The following is a 22,423-nucleotide window of genomic DNA, read 5'->3' on the forward strand; positions in this document are numbered from 1 at the left end:
GTAATTTGGCAAAAATTTTGCTTCAGCTAAAATGAATGTGTGCTTGCTATGGCTTCAGCTAAGATGGGTGTACGCTTGCTATGCGTTTGGAAAAAGGATAGTGTTAAATGGGATATCAGACGAAAGCAACAGTTAGAACTACCGAAAATTTGCAGAACAAAGGGTGGTGTAGTTAGCTAAGATAACCACAGGAGTGTAAAGAATGAAGAAGCCACAAGAAGGACATGGTGATAAAGACTTCAAGCCTCCCTCCAACAACTACCAGGAAGACCCCTGAGGAAGCATAATGCCTGCACCGCTAGAAGGGAGGGGGCATGCTCAGGGATGGGTTGCATTCCAAGAACTTATTGATTATGTAAATTGGGGGGTGGGTTGCATTCCAAGAACTCATCGATTATGTAATTGAGGGTGGGTTGTGTTCCGAAAACTCATTGATTATGCAAATTATGTTCCAAGAAGAAACATGAATAAGTATAAGGAATACAAAATAAAAACAAGCGTTTGTAAAGCAAAAATGAGCCACAGGAGGAGAAATCCCCTGTGTAACTCCCAACGCTGTAATAAATATTCTTTGCTCCACCGAATTTGCCCCAGACTAAAATTCAATACCGTGAGCGTGTTTCTCACACTGACAAGACAGACAGCCAGGGGAAAACTTTGCCTATTCCATCTTATGCAATGCTGGCCTTTGCAGCCTCTTATTTTTTGCAGTCAGGACATAGATATCTCTACCTCACACCATGGCCAAAACAGAAAAGGCTGCATCTATGCCAATATCGTATTTTTCTAAGTTTCTTCTTCCAAACTCAGCATAATTGAATGAAGCCTCCAGGCTTTACATACAGAAGAAGAAAAAGAACTAACCCCCTCAAAGGAGGCTGTTTTCTGTTCCAAAACATTTGTAATATTGTTTTGTTTCTAACAGAATGAAAAAAAGCAAGTAGGTGACAGTGCTGTACAAAAGGTTTACTGTGCACAGCCCAGCTGAATTCCCCTGCTAGCTCTTACGGATGCAAACTTCATATTGCACCATCCCATAATTCACATTCTTTATGTTATAATACATTCACATCCCCATGAAGCTGCTAATGAAGAAATGAATGTACCACCTGTCCACATCTCCTCCCAAAAAGAGTATAGAGCTGAAGTGGTATCAAGCTATGATTTGGAATAGTGCTGTGTAAAGCAACAGAGGTCTAAATCCCCAGATAATATATTTATAACAGAAATTCTGAAGGAGCTTCAACTATAGCTTCACAGCCTGGCAACAGCATAACGCAGCCATAATTTTTTAAAAAACAAATAAATGGGAGGACCATTTTGCAAAATCAGAGTTAACCTAACTACAAAACTGAAAGGCACCGGTCCATAAAGAGCCCAGGACTTTCTGAGCAAATGCAAGAGGGAGCTTACCAAGACAGAAGATTTTGATACAGAAAACTTAGTGCAATTCATCATTTTATTCATTTACCACAAGGAGCAGTGGTAAAAATGACATTTAGCGTGCACAACCATTCACTTGGCTAGGGAGAAAAAGCAGGGCCTAAGTTTGGGATCAATAATGTCAACAGACGTATTTCTACTGACTGCTGCAAACTTAGCTGAAGCTCTGGAAAACACATAGAATCTCGTAAGGGAACAGGGCAGCCAGCCGGTAAGAGCGAGCACTTCACAGCTTTTATTGCCTGCTCAGAACTCCGCGGCTTTTGTTCACTCTTCACCAATTAGGAAACGTTTCAAAGCATCTCCCTCTTTTGTAGCATCATTTCTATACAATTCAGGGTTCAGACAGTAGTTCCAAGTACTACCGTGTCCACACTACACATAATTCATTTTATGTCTGTGTTCCTACATGAAGACAATAATTTAGAATAATTCACTGTAATTTAAATGACTGCAATAGAAATCTTCCCTATTGAGTCTGAAAGCATGGCTGGGGAAGCACAGATCCAAACAATGGGGCTCATCTAAAAGCTCCTTTTACAAAAGGAGTGAAGCTGAAACAGACTCAGCCAAAAGACTATTCCTCTCCTCACAGGAGTGTGCAGGACAGGTCAGCTTAACCGCTCTAGGAGTTGCCTGCCTCTCTCTGCTGACTACAAAAGGAGCTACGGCAACTCTGTAACTGTCATGGGACCCTAATGCACCAAGAACATCCTGAAGGATGTTCCAAGATATTCTTAAAGAGAACTTTGTAAGAACCAAAAGGATGCTAAACTCAAAAGACTTTTTTTTTTTTTTCTTCTTTAAATAAACTACTGGAATGATTAACACAGAGAGACTAGATCAGGCAAAATTGAAATTAAAGTGCACTGTAAACCAATCTCTCCCTGCTCACTGTGTCTGTGCAAGGCAGTTCCTTGCTTCCAGGGTTCGGTTTCAGTGAAGTCAGCAGCTTTCTGAACTGCAACATCCACTGACATCCTTTCTGGAGCCCGGGAAATTTTTCTTTTTGTCACCAGTGACACTTGGCTGTCTGCTTTCTGCACGTCCCAACTCCTTGTTCCTTGCTGTAGTACTGTTGTACCATAGTCTGCAGCCTCCAGACCTCTCTGCCCAAGAAAGAACAAGGATGAGGAGACCTCTCTCCCTACAGCCAAGTCCATTTGCTCCAGTCACTCCCTTTATAAAGGGACCCAACATGTAAACTGAGAATAAACACAGCAAAATTATAGTGTCTATCACACTTGAATTTAAATGTTTAACCCTCAGGTGTCTGAAGCAAAAAGAGCCAAGCCTTAGCCCAAGCATTCTTACAATGATTAATGCCATCCCCCACTAAAGCTAAAGGGGGTTTGGTAATCTGGGATTTAACCAAAAGCTATGCAAATGTACGGGGGTTTTTTTGGTGTTGGTTTTTTGTTGTTTGTTGTGTGTGTTCGTTTTTTTTAATATCCTCACATCTTTAAAGAAAGATGTGATCAAAAATAAAATGTAGAGAAAGCAAAGTGATGTTAAATATTAGAATGCGAGAGGCATAGGTTGGATGGGCCAGGTTGGATGAGACTTTGAGTAACCTGGTCTAGTGGAAGGTGTCCCTGCCCATGGCAGAGGGGTTGGAATTAGATGATATAGTCCCTTCCAACCCAAACCATTCTGTGATTGATTCTTTGAGAGTATTCACATGCTCTTTAATTACATAGTGGAATGGTAAAATTCAGGTTGTTTTTTTTTTTTTCCTGGGCTTTCACTTTACTTCATAGTAGCAAAAAATGTTAGAGGTTACTCAGAACCATCTTTTTTGTATGTGCAGTATGCTTCAGCAAGGTGGCCATAACATATGCTCACCAGCTGTTGAAAAGATGTGGACTGTGCAAACCACAATGTAATATGAAGTACTCATTACATAGAGAAATTATGAGTATTTACTAAAACTTTGAAGCACCAAATGATAGTTGTAGCCACACATCTTTGATCTTGAGAAAATAGGATGTAATTCAAGAGTGAAAAATTGCTATAATTGGGAAGCAAAGAGGGACACATTAGAAATGGAGAAATCAAGGGTGACTCAGACATGTAATGGATCAAAATATTCAGTGTTTGTCTGAATGGAGCAATTATAACCAAAGATATTACTGAAAAATGACCCATGTTGAGAAACACAAAAAAGCAATTTTCAATTGTTTAATTTTTCTTCTATATATGTCATTTGGAAATACCTAATAATATTTAGACAAATGACAACTCCTTCCCCCCACCCTCCATAAAACCCAAATGAACTAGTTATTTTCCACTACGCTAATTTCCTGAAATATTGTTTTACAGTAAATCTCCCATATCAAAAAAGGTGCATATCTGCTTTCTTATTGTAACTCTTATTATACATTCCGTTATAAAGAACAACTTCCATCCAAAGCTTTTTTAAACACCACAAACTTGCCTTTATTCCCTTAGATGGAAACATATCTGTGTATAATAACTGCTGTATCTAACAAAAGCATACTGTAAACATGCCAAAGGAAAATCCTAAATAAATTATTAATTTGTACAGACCACAAGGTCCTCTGTTTCATGTAAGAGAGAAGTAACTGATACAGTGATGTCTCTAGTTTATCTCAGGTAGGCTCATCTCTTTGAAAACCAAAACGAGACTGTTGGGTCCTGCTTCTAGGAGTTCCCACAGATTCCTGTGGGACTCACCCCAGCCAGTGCTTATTACTCTGAGAGGCCACGCAGAAAAATGCACATCACTGAATTTGGATTTTCCCACTCTTGCCAAAACTATCACAGCAGTGAGAACAACTCCAGTTTCCATACCCCTACCCATTCCTTACAATTACATTATTTTTCTAAGACAAAATCTTAATTCAAATAGAGTTCAACAATTGAAGCCCCAGCAGCTTCAGTGATGTGAAATCGCCCGCTAAACTTTAGATATACTAGTCTAAGTCACTCTCACCATGCAATGTCCCAAAGGAGCTCGCGTGATCAGCATCTCCCTATACCCTGAGCCTTCCTGCACACTGCAGGCTCTGAGGCTGCAGATTTTTTCAGCCAAATGTCTTTCCACATCAAGAACAAGCATTAGCTGCTTTGCAACACTGACAGCAGCTCTTCTCTCCCTCTTCCACGCACTGAGAGGTGCCATGAAGAGTGGCAACACCGTTAGCTGAGAAAGGAAAGACATCAAGCTAATGGAGAGAAAAATGCTTTACTGCCAGCCATCAGGACTCTTAGATGCTGCTGGAAAGCTCAGCGAGAGACAAGGACAGAACTACCCGCCTTGCACTGAGCTTTTCTTTTCTGTGCCCAGCCTGCTTTGGCACAAACAGCACTCTGAAGTGGTAGTCTATGCCTGGATGCAGAAAAGGAGCAGTGCCTTGTGAAGGGTCTCGTGTTGCCTATGTGGGGGTGACAGAACATTCTCACTGTAAGAATCATACTGTCTCCTGCCCCATACATGTTACAGGACTCCTTGCCCCACTGGGATATGTGGCTGAGGTAAAGGCACTGCATCCCTGGTCAAGGAAGATCATCTAGATAAACATATTTTTTAAAATAGTCATCTATTTACCTAGCACACAGAACTTATCAGTCCCCGCACAGAGCTCATAAAATCAAAATTAATGACAGAAGTAAATATATTGTCACCTACTGTAAAATTTGAAACGAGTGTAAAAGTTGAAGAATCTCTCTCAGTTGTTTGTGGATTTTATTTTTTGGGGGGGGGGGGGGCATAGTTGGTTTGGGTTTATTTTAGTTTCTTGTCTCTTTTCATTTTTTACATCCTCCAGTCTCTCACCGCTCAAACAGCTGAAGCCTCACCCATGTTAAGCCACAAACCAGCAGCAGAAATATTTGAATATTTGGACGATAGATATCTGCCTTTCTTTGTGTGGAGGTAGAAAAGGGATCTGAATTTCATAATAAATTGTTATGGTTGTTCTGATCCTAAAATTTCATATTATGCTTCTGGCTATTTTAGCCTCAGTTTTTCAAAAATACCAATACCTACATCTTACCTTGGACAGTGGTTACTCCTCTTTTGTAGCAAACCACACCGCAACCTAGAACTATACTGTTAGTATCTCAACTCCCCAGCTGAAAAAAATCTCCCCTCCCCAACACAATTGGACCTGCTGAGACTGATATTTCTTTAGATGCATAACTATACTTCACAGAGAGGGCATTATATAACAAAACAGAGGATTTCTTCTTATTAAAAAAAAAAGGAAAAAAAAGAACGCACTTCAGTGAATTACACCATATATTAGAATTACATGCAGTGTTGAAAAAGCAACATGATCAGTAACTCTTCTATGTATATAGTAGGTCAGTGAAGGATCCAAAACTATTAGCCACACAAGATTTGGGCATTAATTACATTCATTTTTCTCTATATGACACATATGTAAATTGTGCTGTCACTGTTCATTTATGAATCTGTGAGGAAAATTTATACATATTTCATGAATTCTAGGGCTCTCTCTGTGACCACAGGTAGCATTTGCAAACATCTGGAAGCATCCGATTTGCTAAACTCCCCTCTCCAAACACCAGACACTCCAGCGCAACAGCACAGCAGACTCACTCCAGGCCAGAAGCAGCAGTGCAGATGTATTGTTCAGCATTCTTCATTTTGCCCAGGAGTTACTGCAACACCTTCTTCTCTGGGCCTTGGTGAGTTCTCATCCCTAACCAGCCACCTCTGACCATGCCATTCTTCCCTTGAACCCTCACACTGGCTGCCCCTTCTCAACCGCATCAGGTACAAGCTAGTTGCTTTTACTGTCAAGACCCGTAGCAGTCCTAATACCTTTCCTTAGGCAGCAACAAATCTACTCCTATCCTTGATCAACTCACAGTGCTGGCATCCATCGCTGGTTAACTGTTGGCATAACATGTTTTCCTCTCTGCTTTGAAGGAGCAGCCAATACAAACAGAAAACCACACCGCTATCCTATAATAACTCTCCCGTGCTGCAACGCTGACAAAAGCTTGCAGCTGCTTCAGATCACAACTGACTTCTGTTATCCCCTTGGTTCTCCATTTCCAAATCCATTTGTTCTATTTGGCTTAAAGCTTTCATATCAGCTCCCTGCTATGAAGGCTCACTTTTAGGGTTGGAAAGGAGTGAGTAATACTCTATGCGTTGTGCTGGGCTCTCCATCTCTGGGCAAATTCAAGAGTGGTAATTCTTCTAAAGGATCTGCACAAAACCAGAAAGGGGATCTCAGCTTGTTATGTACGTGACTCGGTATATGTAAGTGACTCACCAGACGATTGCAACTGCTCTTATAATTGCTAATCGAGTAGGAACTGCACTGGTTTGCTACCCTGTGGTAGCAAAGGCAATAGCCTTTGTCAGATAGGTTCTCTCCCAGTTCTTACCCTGTTACAAGCATTTTGGCTAGATATGCAAACTTTCCCAGGCCAGGCAAGCCACTAGAACAAATCTAGTAGCAATAGACTACCATTACACTGGTACAGCAGGTTGGCATCTGGTATCCTGGCACTTTATTCCTTTCTTCCACATGGGGCTACAGTGTCCTCACTTGGATTAAATGGACTCCACACCATGGGTTTGTACTTTATCTGTGCTTGGGGAAAGAGGACCAGGTGAACTGAAGCACTACAATTTTCTGGGTTCTAGTTTAATTCAAACTTGTGAGAGCCTCATTTTACTGGGTTTAATGGTATTGCTCTGTCTGGAAAAAAGCAACACAAATAGAAGCATCACAAGGATTTAAAAAGATAATTTAGGTATTTGTAAATTTAAAATTTTTCCTCTTGACATTAACTATAAAAGATCAAAATTAAGTAACAAATTTGAATCACTTCAGGCAAATTTTAAATTAGCAAATATAGCTGCCAACTGGATCATAATAATCCTTCATAATAACCTTTCTGTAATTCTTTTGAGTTACCAGTGTCTGGTTAGCAGTTTCAATTAACATCAAAAAACATCCTGAAGATTGAACTCAAAGTATACCAATACATGTACAGTAGAATGGTACAAGTTACTGATTTGTTTAATGCATTTATTTTCCCACGTTATAAGGTTGAGGGAATGGAAAAGGCTAACATGCCACTTCTTTAGAGAAGCGGGGTCCAAGCACAAGCTTTTCTACACTTTGACATGATTTCTCTGATGAAGATCACACTAGAACAAGAAAAGGTTCTACACAAGAAAGAAGATGAATCAGGTTCATTTCAGTCTGGACTGTGCATAACCAACACCTGTACAGTTAGCACTAGCGAAGGTACTTTTTAAGTACCTGGTCAGAAAACAGAGCTTGCAGTCCACTGCCAACTGTAACATATTCCTTCTTTTCAAACGAACAGGATTCTACATTTCTTACTACACATAGAGATATATTTTGACTTGGAAATGTTTTCATAATGTTGAAAACATTACATTCTAGTATGTGGAATATTGTATGTAGTAATGAGTATATAATAATGACAAAAACAAATTGCATGCTCTAAGAGGATTGTATGGCATGACAGTATCATCGCCAGGTTTACTGTGTCCACAAACGGATACTAAATAGAACAGTCTGAGACATCCTTAAAACAACAATCATAGTTGCTGGAGACCATGAGGGAAATGGACTGCAAAAATTGGACAGACTCTTCCTAAATAGCATCTTCTAGTGCCACCACAGGAGACAGAATGCTGTGCTACATGGACCATTGGTCTATCTCAGCAGGGCATTGCAAATGTTCTTGAAATGTTCACGTACACACTAGGAGAACCAAAATACCTAAAAAGAATGCTTTGACAGTCGTCTTGACATTCAGCACAAAGTGATTTATTTCCCTAACTTCCTGGTGATTCCCTCCACCTCTCCAGAAATGGACATACATCTGTCTAAAAATGGAGAGGTTTTTACAAAATGCTTTGATATTAAAAAAATGTATTTTTAGGTGGGAAGTAGCTCCATCCAAACTTTTTTCCCTACCAATCTTAAGTTTTAATTCACAGAAACAAAATCTTTTTTTTAACTATAAAAATAATGGATGTTCCCTCTATTTCCTAAGCTTAAAAATATATCGAGAATGATAAAATATACCAGCTTACCTATGTGACTCACAAATCCAAATCCATCTCAAATATGGCACGCATAATTATGTGTCTTTTGAAAATGGACTAAGATACTTCTTAAAGTTCTACCTGATCTGTGTAGGAAATGAACTATAAAAATATGTTGCATTATGATTCTTGGCCTCTGGTTTACAGTAGCAAGTAAAAGCTGTGTAAGACCTACCATTAACCTTGCTGCAGTATTTTCAGCCTTCACTCAGTCTTGACTAGGTTGTTCTTTGCACCAGATCTCAGGCAAGGGCTGTGCCGCTCGTCGCCCCCACGTGCCCTTGACCTACATGCTCACCTGCAGGGCCTGATACAATTTACCTCTCTGCTCCATCTTTCCATCAGCTGATTTCCAACTACTTCGGATCTATTCCCTTCTGAACCAACATCCAGAGCAGAAAGAAATGGGCTATACCACACTCTGCCTTAGCTGTGGGATCATGCTGATGTCTGCTGACATGAAACTGCTCAGCTGACTCATTCCAAGTATAATACTCAAGTGGTTTCTTTTCAACACAGACTCAATAGGCCAATTTCTTCTGCCTGCATCTCTGCACACATGTGACAAGGCTTAATACACCTGGAAAGAATCCTCCCTCCAGCAATATTCTTTATCATAAATGTGATTAGAACAGCATCTACACAGGGGCAGATGTTCAGTCTATCTGACTGCAGCCTACAGAGAGAAGGGCATTTCTGAACTGAGAGTCAAGAGTACATTTATTCTGTACAGATGTATTCCTGTTTCACATTCATTCCTGTAGGTGGTTTCCTTAAAGATGCTGAACTGAGAAAGTTAGCTTACTTTATTACCAAAAAATGCTAATGACACTAAAAGCTCTCATATTATTAGTTTTCCTCTAGTTTTTTAATTAATTGTTAAAATTCATATTCTATACTATTCTCAGACAGGTCCTTATGTGTTAAGATGAACGCAACTCCTACAAATACTGTACTAAAGTGTCATGCACAGAAGTGTGTTATGCAAAAAGGTTGTTTATTTTTCCAGGTAATCATTATGCATGTTTTTTAACTGATTAGATCTACACTGAAAGGTTAAATCAAAGAATGAGATTGACCACATATCTCTTGGTACTTTATTATGTCACAAAAAAAAAAATTTATAACAGAAAAGAAAAAGAAAAATAGCTCCTACTCTCAGATGCATATTTTCAGCTCACAGCGCTGCAACTTCAAAATGCTTTACAAGATCAGTTAGGTAACATGCACATTAGCACAGAGAAATACAAGAAAGAAAATGAAATGCAAATGTTCAGTAGAAAATAAGGAATTTCACTTCAAATTGGAAAAATTATTTTCTATGAAGGCACATGCTATTAGGCAATTATTAAGTGAAGAGATTCAGAAGAAATGTCATATTTACCAGGATTATGCTGTAACAGATCATTTCCATCATTCTGAAGCAACTGTTTTTGGTTTCTATAGACATAGAAACCGTCAAATGACCCACACCAATAGGTCAGCTCCAAATTCCATTTAACTGTACGTAAATATATCTTGCTAGTCATCTGGTTTAATGATTTCTAGTCACAGGACAACACCTTCAGCCTGGATTGTGAATGTCCAGTGCCTCACTGTTGACATATGCCTTAGAGTGAGCAGCAAATGAAAGTGTCAGTTTTCATTAAAAATGGAATGTCCAACTATCTTGTCCAAGATAGCACAGGTTCAACAGGTACCAAATCATGTAAGAATAGGTTCATTTTGGAAAACAGAGATGGAAGGTGGGGCAGAATATTTCATACCACGACAGCAATAATCTCACCATAAAACCATCCAAGGTCTTTTCCAGTATTCAGAATGGATGTTAACTTATGAGGTCTGACAATTTTATGATAGTTCAAGTATTCGGGACAAAATCTCTCAAGAATCCTCTACAATATTGTAGGATAGTCTTTTTAGCTATTTGGTCAGTTTGGGCCTCAAAACTGTACCTCAGCCACTTACCTTAGCCTAGTTCAAACCTGATTAGACCCTTTTCCCCAAAACCCAGACATGATCAAATGCAATACAAAACAGCTACCAAAAAATATGGGATACGTCAAAAATCATCACACTACATATACTAAAAAGGTGTAAGAATTGAACAGTACTGTTCATGTAACCAATGCTGAAGACCAAATCAGGAGAAAAGAAACCTGGCAAGAATCTGTATTTCCAGACTAGCTTGCTGTTGACACCTTGTATGGGACATGTCTTTAAGAGCTGAGGATTTTTTTCATCTAGGAAAAAATGATTTAATAACATCTACATATACTCCACAGAGTAACTTTCTTGGTAAACTACAGTGGCTCTAAGCCCATTACTAAATGCCGAGTTTTGCCATCTATCATAACCCATTCCTAGTGGAATTTGAGAAACTCCGAAATCTCATGCCCACAGATCCCATCACAGAACACAAAATCAGAGCAGAACAATAAGCTCTGCTTTCAATGCCCCACTGCCCTGTAAGCTCTTTCTGGCAGCTGCAGCTTTGCAGGAATCCAGAATATTACACTGCACAATAATTTGCATTTGATTCTCTACTTTTCCTACTTGACATCATTTTGCATTGAGATGCTATGGAAGCTGCTTCAGATTATGTAGACTGCATTGGTGTACACTCTTCATCTTTCCAGTCTTTGGGAATGTATCTACGGGCTAGGTGCTGACTGCAAAAGGTCCATCTTCATTTCAGAGGACTACAAAGAATTTGCAGGGATTAGTTGATAGCTTGTTTGAGAGAAGGAGATTAGAGCTGGAGATGGTATCAAACTCTACAAATCTAAATTTCAAGACTGCATTCCCCTTTTCAGGGGAAGCAACAGTTCTGAAGTGAAAACGTGCTTTCAAGATAAAATAAATAAATAAATAAACCCCAAAACTTAAAGCAATGGAAACTGAGGTCTCGGTAAGCTAAAGTAAAGATGTATCATCACCTTTATAAATTCAAACACAAATATATTGTTTAAGAAAAAAACAATAAAACAGGACAGAGATAATGGAAACATCTTCATTCTTATAAACTGTAGGACACCTAAATAGCTATGGTGAAAAAGAAACTGCAATGGCCCTGTAAAGCTGCATACAAGCTGAAAGCAAGGTGACACTTCAACAGAGGAATCTGTTCTATGACAGTTTTCTTTCACCGATACTTTTATTAAAAGGAAAGCTTCACAAAAGCCACCATTGTAATTTATGTTTCTACTTACACATATCTAAGCGTACAAACACCAGCTGAAATCCCTTGCATTCATGGATCTATATGTGCGGTGACAGAAGTCATCCAAGACTATTCCACACACTCCATACTAGCACTTTCACATATACAACTTGGCATGCAAAGAATAAATATAAAACTCATACTACAGATGTAGGCTTGTGTTTTTCACATTAAGAAAATAAATCCATGTGAAACATAAAACTTAAAATATAAACACTTGACTGTTTCCTCACAGTCTGTTCCATCCTGGCTGTTTGGCATCTATCCTGTACAGGCCAGAAGTTTCACAGATGGAGTTTCAAATGCCCAGCAGACACAACAGAAGCTAGATTTTCAAAGATGCTCACTGCACAAAGGGCTGACGTCTTTTGATGTCAGTCTAACCTAATCATTTATTATCATTTCCAATGCAAACTATTCTTAAAAACATCTTCCTGATGCAAGTCAGAAGAATTTGGAAAAACTTTTAGAACTTAAAACATTTTTAGAGCTCACTTCCAGGATTAGATGCCATTGTGTCATTGAGATATTTGGCAGGAGATTTGTATTCACTCAGCTGACGAATCATAAAATACAACCAATTCTTCAATCTCAACCTTATCAAACACAGATCAAACATCAGCAAGAGCCTCCACTGTTACAAAAGGCACACTATTCCTGTCAGAGACATTCTTCTTGATTTTCCTCTGGGGAGAGGAGGAAGTTTTTGCATAATAGGTTATAGTGAATCCATGAAAACAGTAACAATCAAGCTCTTTGCTCCTGGATTAGTGAAAACCAAAGACTGAAACACAAATTACAGGCCTTACCTTGCTCTGACGCCATTTGAGGAAATCCTGCTGCTTTCAACAATATTTGGGCAGTAGACTGTTTTGATAGGCTTATTTATCTATTTCTGCATTTACTTGCACAAAAAAAAGCAATCCAATTAATTAATTTCTATCATTTCCTTTAGAAAAAAATCATCATAGTGGCTTCTTTAACTGTCATGTCATATCTTAGTCATATTTAAAGAAATGCTACTGGAGGAAGATTCCCATGACAAGCCTTCCACCAAAGAAAAATGTTAGGTAGCAAATCTTATGAAGTCTTATTAGAATTTATATCCTAATTCTGAAGGCACAGCACTATCAGTATAATATCAAAATAAGAATGCTAAACTCAGAGCAGACCATTAATTCCTAACACTAAAAAGACTAAACAACAGCATCTGCCACTTCATATGCAACCACTCTAAAGAAAAACATCAAACAAATTACTTGCATCTCATTCACTGAGTTAGAATGCCAACTGGAAGAAAACTCTTATTTTTCTGAATTATTTACCTCAAGAACTAGCCAAAGTTGGTCTCCATTTTTCACATCTTTCTTATAGTACATGCCGTAGAATTTGACTACATTGGGATGATCAGAGAGAGCTTTCAAAATGTTGTACTCGGCTTCAATTTCTTCATCAATATCCTAGTGTCACAAATGAGAAATACACAGTGATAATGATAACCATTTAAAAAACCCAACACAGCATTTTCTGGCTATTCAAATGTAGTTTGAAATAATGCAAAGAAAAAAACGAAACAAAACATGAACGTACCATTTGCAGGGCTACAAAGCTTGGTTTTTTTTACTCAATACAAAACAGTCATCTGTTTTTTTACTTGGCCTTTATCAATTTCAACTAACGAACACATGGGATGTGACAGAGCAGCCCTCAGGAGAATGGGGAAGGAGCATCTGAAGGCAAAGCCAGCGCAACCCACAAGTGGGTAGGTATGCAGATGCCTTGGGAAGTCATGTTACTTCTCTAGTCTCAAGGGTATCCCCAGCTTGAGATGGTGCAGCTGGAATTACCTCTCTGCCCCCCTGTGCACAGACAAGACTGCAGCCACATTTACTCAAGAGGTGGACGTGATGATCTTAAGGGTCCTTTCCCAACTAAACAATTCTGTGATTCTATGATTGTATCATCCCACTTTCTAGAATCATCTGGAAATTTTTCTCATTTTGTACTATCGTAGAAATTGGTGACATCCATGATCTCTCCGGATTCTCCTACTGAGCTGTAAGAGTTGTGGCTTTTTGTCAGTCTTTCATTACAGACCTGGGGTTTCTTACACAGCGAGGGAAATCTATTTGGAAGTGAGAGATGAAGACAAGTTTTGCCAACACATGCACCAGGAGCTGTGCAAGCCCTTTCAGACTAAACATGGATGCTAGCGATGGTGGGCACTGGATGACTCAGGTAACCTCTTCCACCCATGCACTGGAATTGCTCATTGAGGGACACTATCAGACTGTGTTTCAGTCATGCTGAGAAAATCCGTCCTGGCCACAGGTAAAGGCAGAATAGCTGCAGTCATTTTTCCCCACTGTTCAGATCTCAAAAAAGCATTAACATACTTGTTTCCAGATTTAAAACATTTTTAATACCATTTGCACCCAGAAAGAAATAGAAATGAAAAATCAGTTCTAAAGGAAAGCTACCTATGAACTCCACTATCCATATGAATAGATTTCCTATCAATGAAAAGCACCTACTCAGTGTCGAAAACCTGTCTCACCACTGCCAAACAGAAGTGACCATAACAGAGAAAAGGGATGCTTTGTATTCCCAATGAATGACACTCCTCATTTTGTTCACCACCAAAGGCATCTGCCACTAAGAGGACTTTGCTTAGTTGTTTCCGATACAAGTATCTCCAATGCTAAATCCAACTCAAGTTCCTCATATTAGCCTTTTGTCTTGAAATACCTTAACTGACCTCAAAGAATTTTGCCCGTCACCAGTATCTTCAGGAATGGGCCATTAAACTTTCATATTGAGACTACAAGAATAAGTTTTCTCACAAGGAAGGGTTTTAGAGATTTTTTTTATTGGAGTAGCTGAAAAACAGCAGAATTTTTACTCTTTCAAAAAAGGGAGTAACTCACTTTAATTTTCCCATAAGCACAACACAGAATAAAGCCAATTAAAATAAGAGATGCAAGGAAGGAAGAAAGAATCAAGGCACTGACGGTGGCAGAGAAGGAAAGGGAAAGAGTAGAAGATAAGAGGGGGTGAAGGGAGAAAATGCATCTGGGAAAACCAAATGGACAGATCATAAAGAAAAAAAAAAAAACACAAAAAAACCCCCAAAGAGTCAAAACCCGAAAAACTACACACAAAACATACGATAGCCCTGACTGCCTTGAGGAAACTGGAAGAGAATTAGCCCACTGTCCTACTGTGATTTAATAGAGGTTTCCGTCTCTTGAGGGGTACTCAGATTTACTATTTTAAGTATAAACGTACTGAGATTTTTACTGTTATAAGGAGAAATGAAAAGAGAGAGAATGAAATCAATAGAATATTCATTCTGCACATACTAAAAAGAAAAAATCTTCCTCTGTACATTATGAGGGAATAAAACTAGAAATATTTGGTTGAATTTAATATATTTACCTGCATAAGAGTACCTCTTTTAGAAAGAGTAGAGGAAACATTTTCATGTGAACTTAGACATAGGATAATATGGTTAAGAGCCCTAAAGTACAATGGTATTTGCTTATAGCCCTGAGGACAAGGCTATGAGAATTCTCAGTTCCATCTTCACATATTTTCATTTCAACACCTTCACTTTCCTGTTTCAGTTTCAAAAAGCTGAGCTGTTATTCAACACAAAGAATCTGAGAGCTCTAAAGGTTTAAGCATGAAATGCTCATTTCAGTCTCGCATCACTCATGATAATGTAGTTTCCCAAGTTTAATTTGGAAATATCAGTTAAACCAAGTGATATAAACCCACATTTCTTCTGCTTGTCTTTTCAATCCACCTCTCAAGTGGCACAATTCTGAAACCATCTTCAAAGAAAAAAAATTGTAAAATTTAAAGAAGAAAATACAGAAAGTATCTTTTTCTTCATTGCAATGGCTCCCTCTGCAGCCATTAATAATACTTTCAGTTTAAACAAAAAGAACTAGTTTGTTGCTTTTTCACTCTATTTCTAATATAGGATTGCCATTTTAACAGTAACATGAAGGTACCGCAGCTACTCCAGTCATCCTGTAAAGAGGAGGGGGAAAAGAAGAATAGTATTCTTAGAACAAAAAGGAGAATATATTCAGTTGAAAGATTTAGGTCTTGGAGTGTGACATCGACTGCATTACTGACTTCCATGTTTTCATTAAAATAAGGAATCTGTTTTTATCAGTTATACCTTTTCCCTTCTTCAATTTCTTATGTTGCATCTTTATACATTGTATTTCTTCTGTCTTCTACTTCCTTATCTCCTACTTAATCTATTTCTTTCCTCTAGTGTCAGCTTTACTACCTCTTCTTTCTTCCTGTCATCATATTTTATCCTTTTCCTACAACCTCCAAAGTGTACACGACATTCAAAGTTTCCCCAATGCCTTCAGTAATCCCTGCCATAGCCAGCTGCCACTTAAGAATCATTCCTGCGCACTTGTGAAATAGATGAAAGGAGAAGCTTTTCTGCCATACAGGCATTTAGAGGAACACCAACTGCAAGAAAATCCTGCCTAATCATTGTAAGCACAAGAACCTTGTTTACAGAAAGCAACAGAGTCAAAAATAGAGTTTCCAATGCATTTGAATTAATCAAGATCCTTATCGCTTGGCTGCAAATCATGTTTACTTTGGGAGAGGTACGTGATATTGAATTGAGATGAACCTACTTTTGTTGCTTTGAAAGCATGCTGAAATAAAAAGCACATCAACAAGAAACACAGCAAAGATAATGCAAGACACTATGTTTTCACAAACACATTTCATGGACTTAACAGGCCATGGGATCATAATTAGAGACACTGTGTGATATGCAGGGGTAGACAGAGCCCTGTGTGGCTGTGCAGCTCCAGACCTGCAGTGTTTCACAGGGCATGGTGTGCTCTTCTCTACTTGCCCTGGGCAATGGAAGCACATGCCTCACAACGCTACACTGGGAATGTAAAAGATGAGCTCAAAGGGGCCACTTGAAACAGGAACATCTCCTTGTCCATGTTCTGCGGGTTACTGTTCTCGAGAAAAATCCCAAGCCACATGCAGCACCAGTGAAGTCAATGGGGTATGCCTTTACAAACCAGACTAATGTTCTTCCTTACTCTTTGAGCATTAATCTGCCATCCAACAAATGTCAGTTATTGAGAACGAAAACATACTCTACAACATAATAATTCCACCTCCCAGCCACCTGGTGCTTTGTGTGTAGGAACTATTGCCTTTGTATTTTCCATTTGACAAGATGGATCCCCCTGTGATATCTGCGTATTTTGGCACATTCTGAAAATGCAGAACCAACAATAACAATAAAAAATAAAGTATGCTATTTTATTTTTAAAGTATCACTCATAGCATGTAACTCTGCTAAAAGCATGTACTCAAAATAGATGCTTGAAGGTACATCTAAAGCACTTAAAAGTACCCAACTTTCTTACTGGCTAGTATGTAAAAAAAAAAAAAAAAAGGAAAGGGAACAGTAAAAATAGAAGCAGCTAGGATTCCTGGTACTGAAAAGGAAAATAACCAGCTCTGCTTCTGAAAGTAGGAGATAAACAATGGGGAATCAAAAGTAAAAGTAACAAAGTTTATGTATACTTCTGACTTCTAACATATGTAACCACTTCTAAGATCACTTAAGATACAAAAAATGCATTGATAGCTAGCCTGATACTTAGCAGGTTGAAGCAGTTTATTTCACTATCACTGCTAATGCAAATGATCTACCAAGATTAAAAGAATAAAAAGACTACATAAATTCACTTACAATTAAATAAGCATAAACCGAGTAATTTAAAAAGCTTACGTGAACAGGATCCAAAATTTTGACTGCTGCTTTGCTGCCATTTTTCTTATTCAACACCTTGAAAACTTTTCCGTATGTTCCTTTGCCAATAGTCTCAATTATTTCCCAGGTATCTGAAGGATCAGGAAAGCTATCAAATATTATTGTTTTCCCAGTCAACGGAAGCATCTCAAATGATGGCTCCTAGGAAAAAGAAATTTCAATGTTCGCTCAACAAATAGTTAATAGCAATTGGTTTCCTACAAATGCAAAGAGAATTACACATTCCAGTCTCAAACACTAGAAATATTTTTGCATGTAGTATGTGTGCACTGAAAGCATAATGAAGAAGAAATGATGCACTTAATACAGGTACGTGCAGTCAACACACTATCAAATGAAGGGAAATTCAAATAATAATTTGAACTAATTTCAGGCTTGAGTGAAGTCAGTAGAAGCTTTCCCATGCACTTCAATGAAACTATAATGTCACTCTGAGATCTTCCGAGGAGCAGGTGAATGGGGGTCAAGTTCATAAAAGCCAAAATAATTTGGCTCCATTACCAGAATCAGGCAATAAGGGGAGAAGAAACCCACAAAACAAAACATGTTAAATAGCAGCACTGAGTTCATTCAAACTTTTACAGCAAACAGCCAGTTTTATAATCCTACTCTTACCATTCCACAGAATCACATAGCGATCAGGGTTGGAAGGGACCTTTGGAGATCATCTAGTCCAACCCCCCTGCCAGAGCAGGGTCACCTACAGCAGGTTGCACAGGACGGCGTCCAGGCAGGTTTGGAGTGTCTCTCCAGAGTGGGAGACTCCACAACCTCCCTAAGCAGGCTGTTCCAATGCTCTGCCACCTTCAAAGTAAAGAAGTTCCTCCTCATGTTTAGATGGAACTTCCTATGTTCAAGTTTACCTCTTGTTCTATCACTGGGCACCACTGAAAAAAGACTGTTCCCATCCCCCTGGCACTCTCCCTTTAAGTATTTATAAGCATTGATAAGATCCACCCTCAGTCTTCTTTTCTCTAGACTAAAAAGACCCAAGTCCCTCAGCCTTTCCTCATAAGAAAGATGTTCCAGTTCCCTAATCATCTTTGTAGCCCTCTGCTGGACCCTCTCCAGCAGTTCCCCGTCCTTCTTGAACTGGGGAGCCCAAAACTGGACACAATACTCCAGATGCGGCCTCACCAGGCCAGAGTAGAGGGGAAGGATGACCTCCCTTGATCTGCTGGCCACACTCTTGATGCACCCCAGGAGGCCACTGGCCTTCTTGGCCACCAGGGCACATTGCTGGCTCATGGGCATCCTGTTGTCCACCAGGACTCCCAGGTCCTTCTCCACAGAGCTGCTCTTCAGCAGGTCAGCCCCTAACCTGTACTGATGCAGGGGGTTATTCCTCCTCAGGTGCAGTACCCTACACTTCCCTTGTTGAACTTTGTCAGGTTTCTCTCTGCCCAATTCTCCAGCATGTCCAGGTCACGGTGAATGGCGGCACAGCCTTCCAGCGTGTCAGCCACCAATTTGAATTTTTATATAGCTCTCATGAGGCCAAGCAGATCAAAGTGGCAGATCTTTTCACAATATTATGGTCTTCTGACAGCCAAGCATTCACAGCCATAGAAAGCGTGTTTACTAAGGTATATTCTTTAACAACTATTTTACATACTGTAAAGGAAACACTTTTTACAGTGATGGAATTGTATCCATGACAGGTTACACCTATATCCTGGTCCATGACGGATACAATTCACTTATTTGTGCCTTCATAGTGACTAACTACCCATCAGCTACAGTGGTAAAAACAAAGCACAGAGCCCCACCCCCAGACAAGCAACAACAAACCAGAAATCCTATTGTTAAGAACAGCCAGAAACTCAGTAGAAATGTCTTAAAAATTACATTCTCATATTCTTAATTGTAGAGCCAAGACTGAAAAAGAGAAGGGGCAGGGAAGAGGACAGACTCAAACCCTTACTAAGTAAGCAATAAGTAAGTGAGCCAGCTACTGAGTGCTTAAGTCCTTCCCGAGCACAATATGCAGTAAACATGCCAGTTTTGGAGAGTCATTTTCATATATCCATTTTTTAAATTTTGATATAATACTTTATAAAGAGACTACAGTGTAATTACTCTTGGATTTTTTTATGTCAACAGCACAAATCTTAGACACATACAGCATTTTATGTGATATTACTCTAGTGACAGAAATTGCACCATGATACCATACTACTTTTTTTGATAATGAAGAAAATGGCTTCAATTTCAGTTTCATCCATGGCTTCCAGCATACTAGCCATACTTTCATTATTCATCCATATAACCATGTATATCCCACTACACATGCAGCACATGTATCCACTGTACATACGGTACGTGTACCAACTAGAAGCAACTGAAATGTAATGCTATACAAACATACATTGTACCAGCTCTTTCAATTATCTGAAATGCATACCGGCATGCCACATGTATTCAGATTAATTTTCTACTGGATAATACAAGCTCGCCTGGGGAACACAGGGCTCAGGATTCTTCCCATCATTCTGCTCTTGGTTGATCAGCTCACTGATGAATGAGAACACAGGGTTTTCTTTTCTCTCCCTTCTACCCCCCTTTTTTTTTTTTTTAATAAATATGTGACTATTGCCAACTTCTATACCTGATCATGTGGTAAAGTGGTGAAATATCCTCTTAAACCAGGAAACCTGCAGCAGTCTGTTGCGTACCAAGGACTGCAACCAGTACTGGCCCAGTACCTTGATTTCAAGTGCTGTGGGAACAAAATGACCCAATTTTACCTGCTACCATGAAATATCCCTTAACACAAATCCAGGTTAAAGGTCAAAGTAAAGATAGACAATCAAGATCAAGAAACAGGAAGCTGCAATATGCAAATCCTCAAATTTCCATTCCAGGTTCAAAATTTGCTTTTTCCTTCTGTCCAAAACTCCCACTGGGATTCATACAAACACAACTCAGCTAGGACACTGACTGCAGTCTCTTCATAAGGCATTACTTTTCCACCTCATGCCTCGTATTTATCCATACCTTGGGAGCTTCACCACTTCCAGGCAAAGCCATCTCTTCCCCAGAAAACTAACACAAATGTGTCACAATAATTTTTTTGAAACTTTCTTTTCATTTTGCCTGTAAAATAGCTCTCAAATAAAATCATTCTGTTTTGTTGTTTGTTTGGGTTTTTTTCAAAAAAATCACTTTATACATATAAATAAATGCTTTGTAATTAGCTCATAATTTGGACTACACAAAATAATAACCAAATTGGGGTTGATAAAGGGATTAGGATTCATAATCCCAAACCCTTTCTTTGAGGTATTCAATAACGATGGAATTTCAAAATTTCTCTATCTGAGCTTTAGGTTTTAGAATTGAGGTTAACTATTTGTTTAAAGCTTTACTGGATACTCAATCCATAACCACTGGGGTTTTTTGAGGAAAAAAAAAAAAAAGAGAGCTATCAATGGGCACCTTCATAAGAACTGAGATGTCCAAATCATATGCGAGCCTGTCTACATACAAATGATTTTCTACAGAATATGTAGTTTTCAATCAACACCTAGGGGCTGCTATGTCCCACATTACAAGAATACACAGTAAGAGCCTCTGACCCAGGCAGCTTACAGTAGAAGACATGCAGAAGTTGAAAGACAGACTCATTTCTTCCCCTTCAAAGAGGAGCACTGAAGATGCAGGAACGCAAAGAGCAGCTTCATGTATTTAGCCCGTGCCAGAGCCAAGCAGGGAACTCTGATACCTTGTACCTCAAAATACACCCTTAAGCAAAGACCCACCCCTCCATGCAGAGGTTTTACACCAAGTGGAACATTCTAAGAAAAACCATGTACAGCAAACCCCACAGCTTCAGACAGCTTCCCAGGCTTCATTAACTTCTTATACATTAACAGAATGCAGCTGAAATTCATTGACTACCAGTATCAATTGCTTACTTGCCTGCAGAGACTAGCGCAAGGAGAACTCTCCAGGGGCTAAGGAAACGTGATCCTGCAGCTGCTATTTGGCTACCGGTAAAGCGTGATGGAGACACTGTCATATGCCTGCATTTTCCTCTGCAAGTTACACCAGTTGCACACCATCTTGTCTCAAGAAAAGTCACCACATACTTAACAATAATGCATCCAATAGCTGTCATACTTAGTTCAATAATTTAAGAGTGCTATTCCAGAAAGAAATATTCACCCTAATCCTTTGTCTTTTGATTTATAGCCTCAAAATCATGACTTGAATAAGTTATATTGAACATCGTATTTCCTCACTTCCACCATGTTTAAGAACAAGACCCTGCAGATAAATTGTTTAGCTTCCACCTCTATTATTAAAAATATATTAAATAGAATGATTTCAAGTGTTCTGTTCTGGGTGATGAATAAAGTTTTATTACATCTCAGTGAAGTTGAGACATCCAATAATGATTTGTCCTCATATTTCAGCAATAAATTGGACTGTCTCTGGAATACGTCTGGATGCCCAAACAACTGGGTAATTTATCACACCACTCACCATTAAAAATTCACTTTAAAAAACACAACTTACAACTTGATCCAAACTTGTGAGCTAGGAACGTACCCTTGAACCCCTATAAAACTCCTTTAAAATACACCTGCTGTGCTCAGCGTGACAGTTCACTCAACTCCTGCTTAGATTTTGGCAAACACTGCTCTTGCCAAAGGCCTGATGTGTGCTGGGAGCAGCATCATCAGGTCAAAGCAAGCGCACCATGTAGACAGGACAGGTGGCCAGGAAGAGCTGAAGGGCCATTATGCACTATTATCCCCTGCTAATCACTGTCTCCTGCAGCCAGTATCTTTTGTCTGGCAGTCTCCTCAGAATCTTC

General features: G+C 39.1%; 1 protein-coding gene across 1 annotated transcript in view; it reads right to left on the reverse strand.

Moving 5' to 3' along the window:
- Positions 1 to 17,727, reverse strand: part of LOC309686779 (myosin-IIIa-like) — a gene marked incomplete at both ends in the record, with an annotated part of 42,931 nt that extends 25,204 nt beyond the window's left edge. Inside the window, 2 exons of the mRNA XM_082499544.1 lie at positions 13,085 to 13,219; positions 17,560 to 17,727. Of these exons, the coding sequence (XP_082355670.1) occupies positions 13,085 to 13,219; positions 17,560 to 17,727 (303 nt within the window). The remainder of the gene's footprint in view (positions 1 to 13,084; positions 13,220 to 17,559) is intronic.
- Positions 17,728 to 22,423: the final 4,696 nt, after the last annotated feature.

This window comes from Vanellus vanellus (assembly GCF_965231255.1).
Source record: "Vanellus vanellus genome assembly, chromosome: 2".
NCBI classification, from domain to species: domain Eukaryota; kingdom Metazoa; phylum Chordata; class Aves; order Charadriiformes; family Charadriidae; genus Vanellus; species Vanellus vanellus.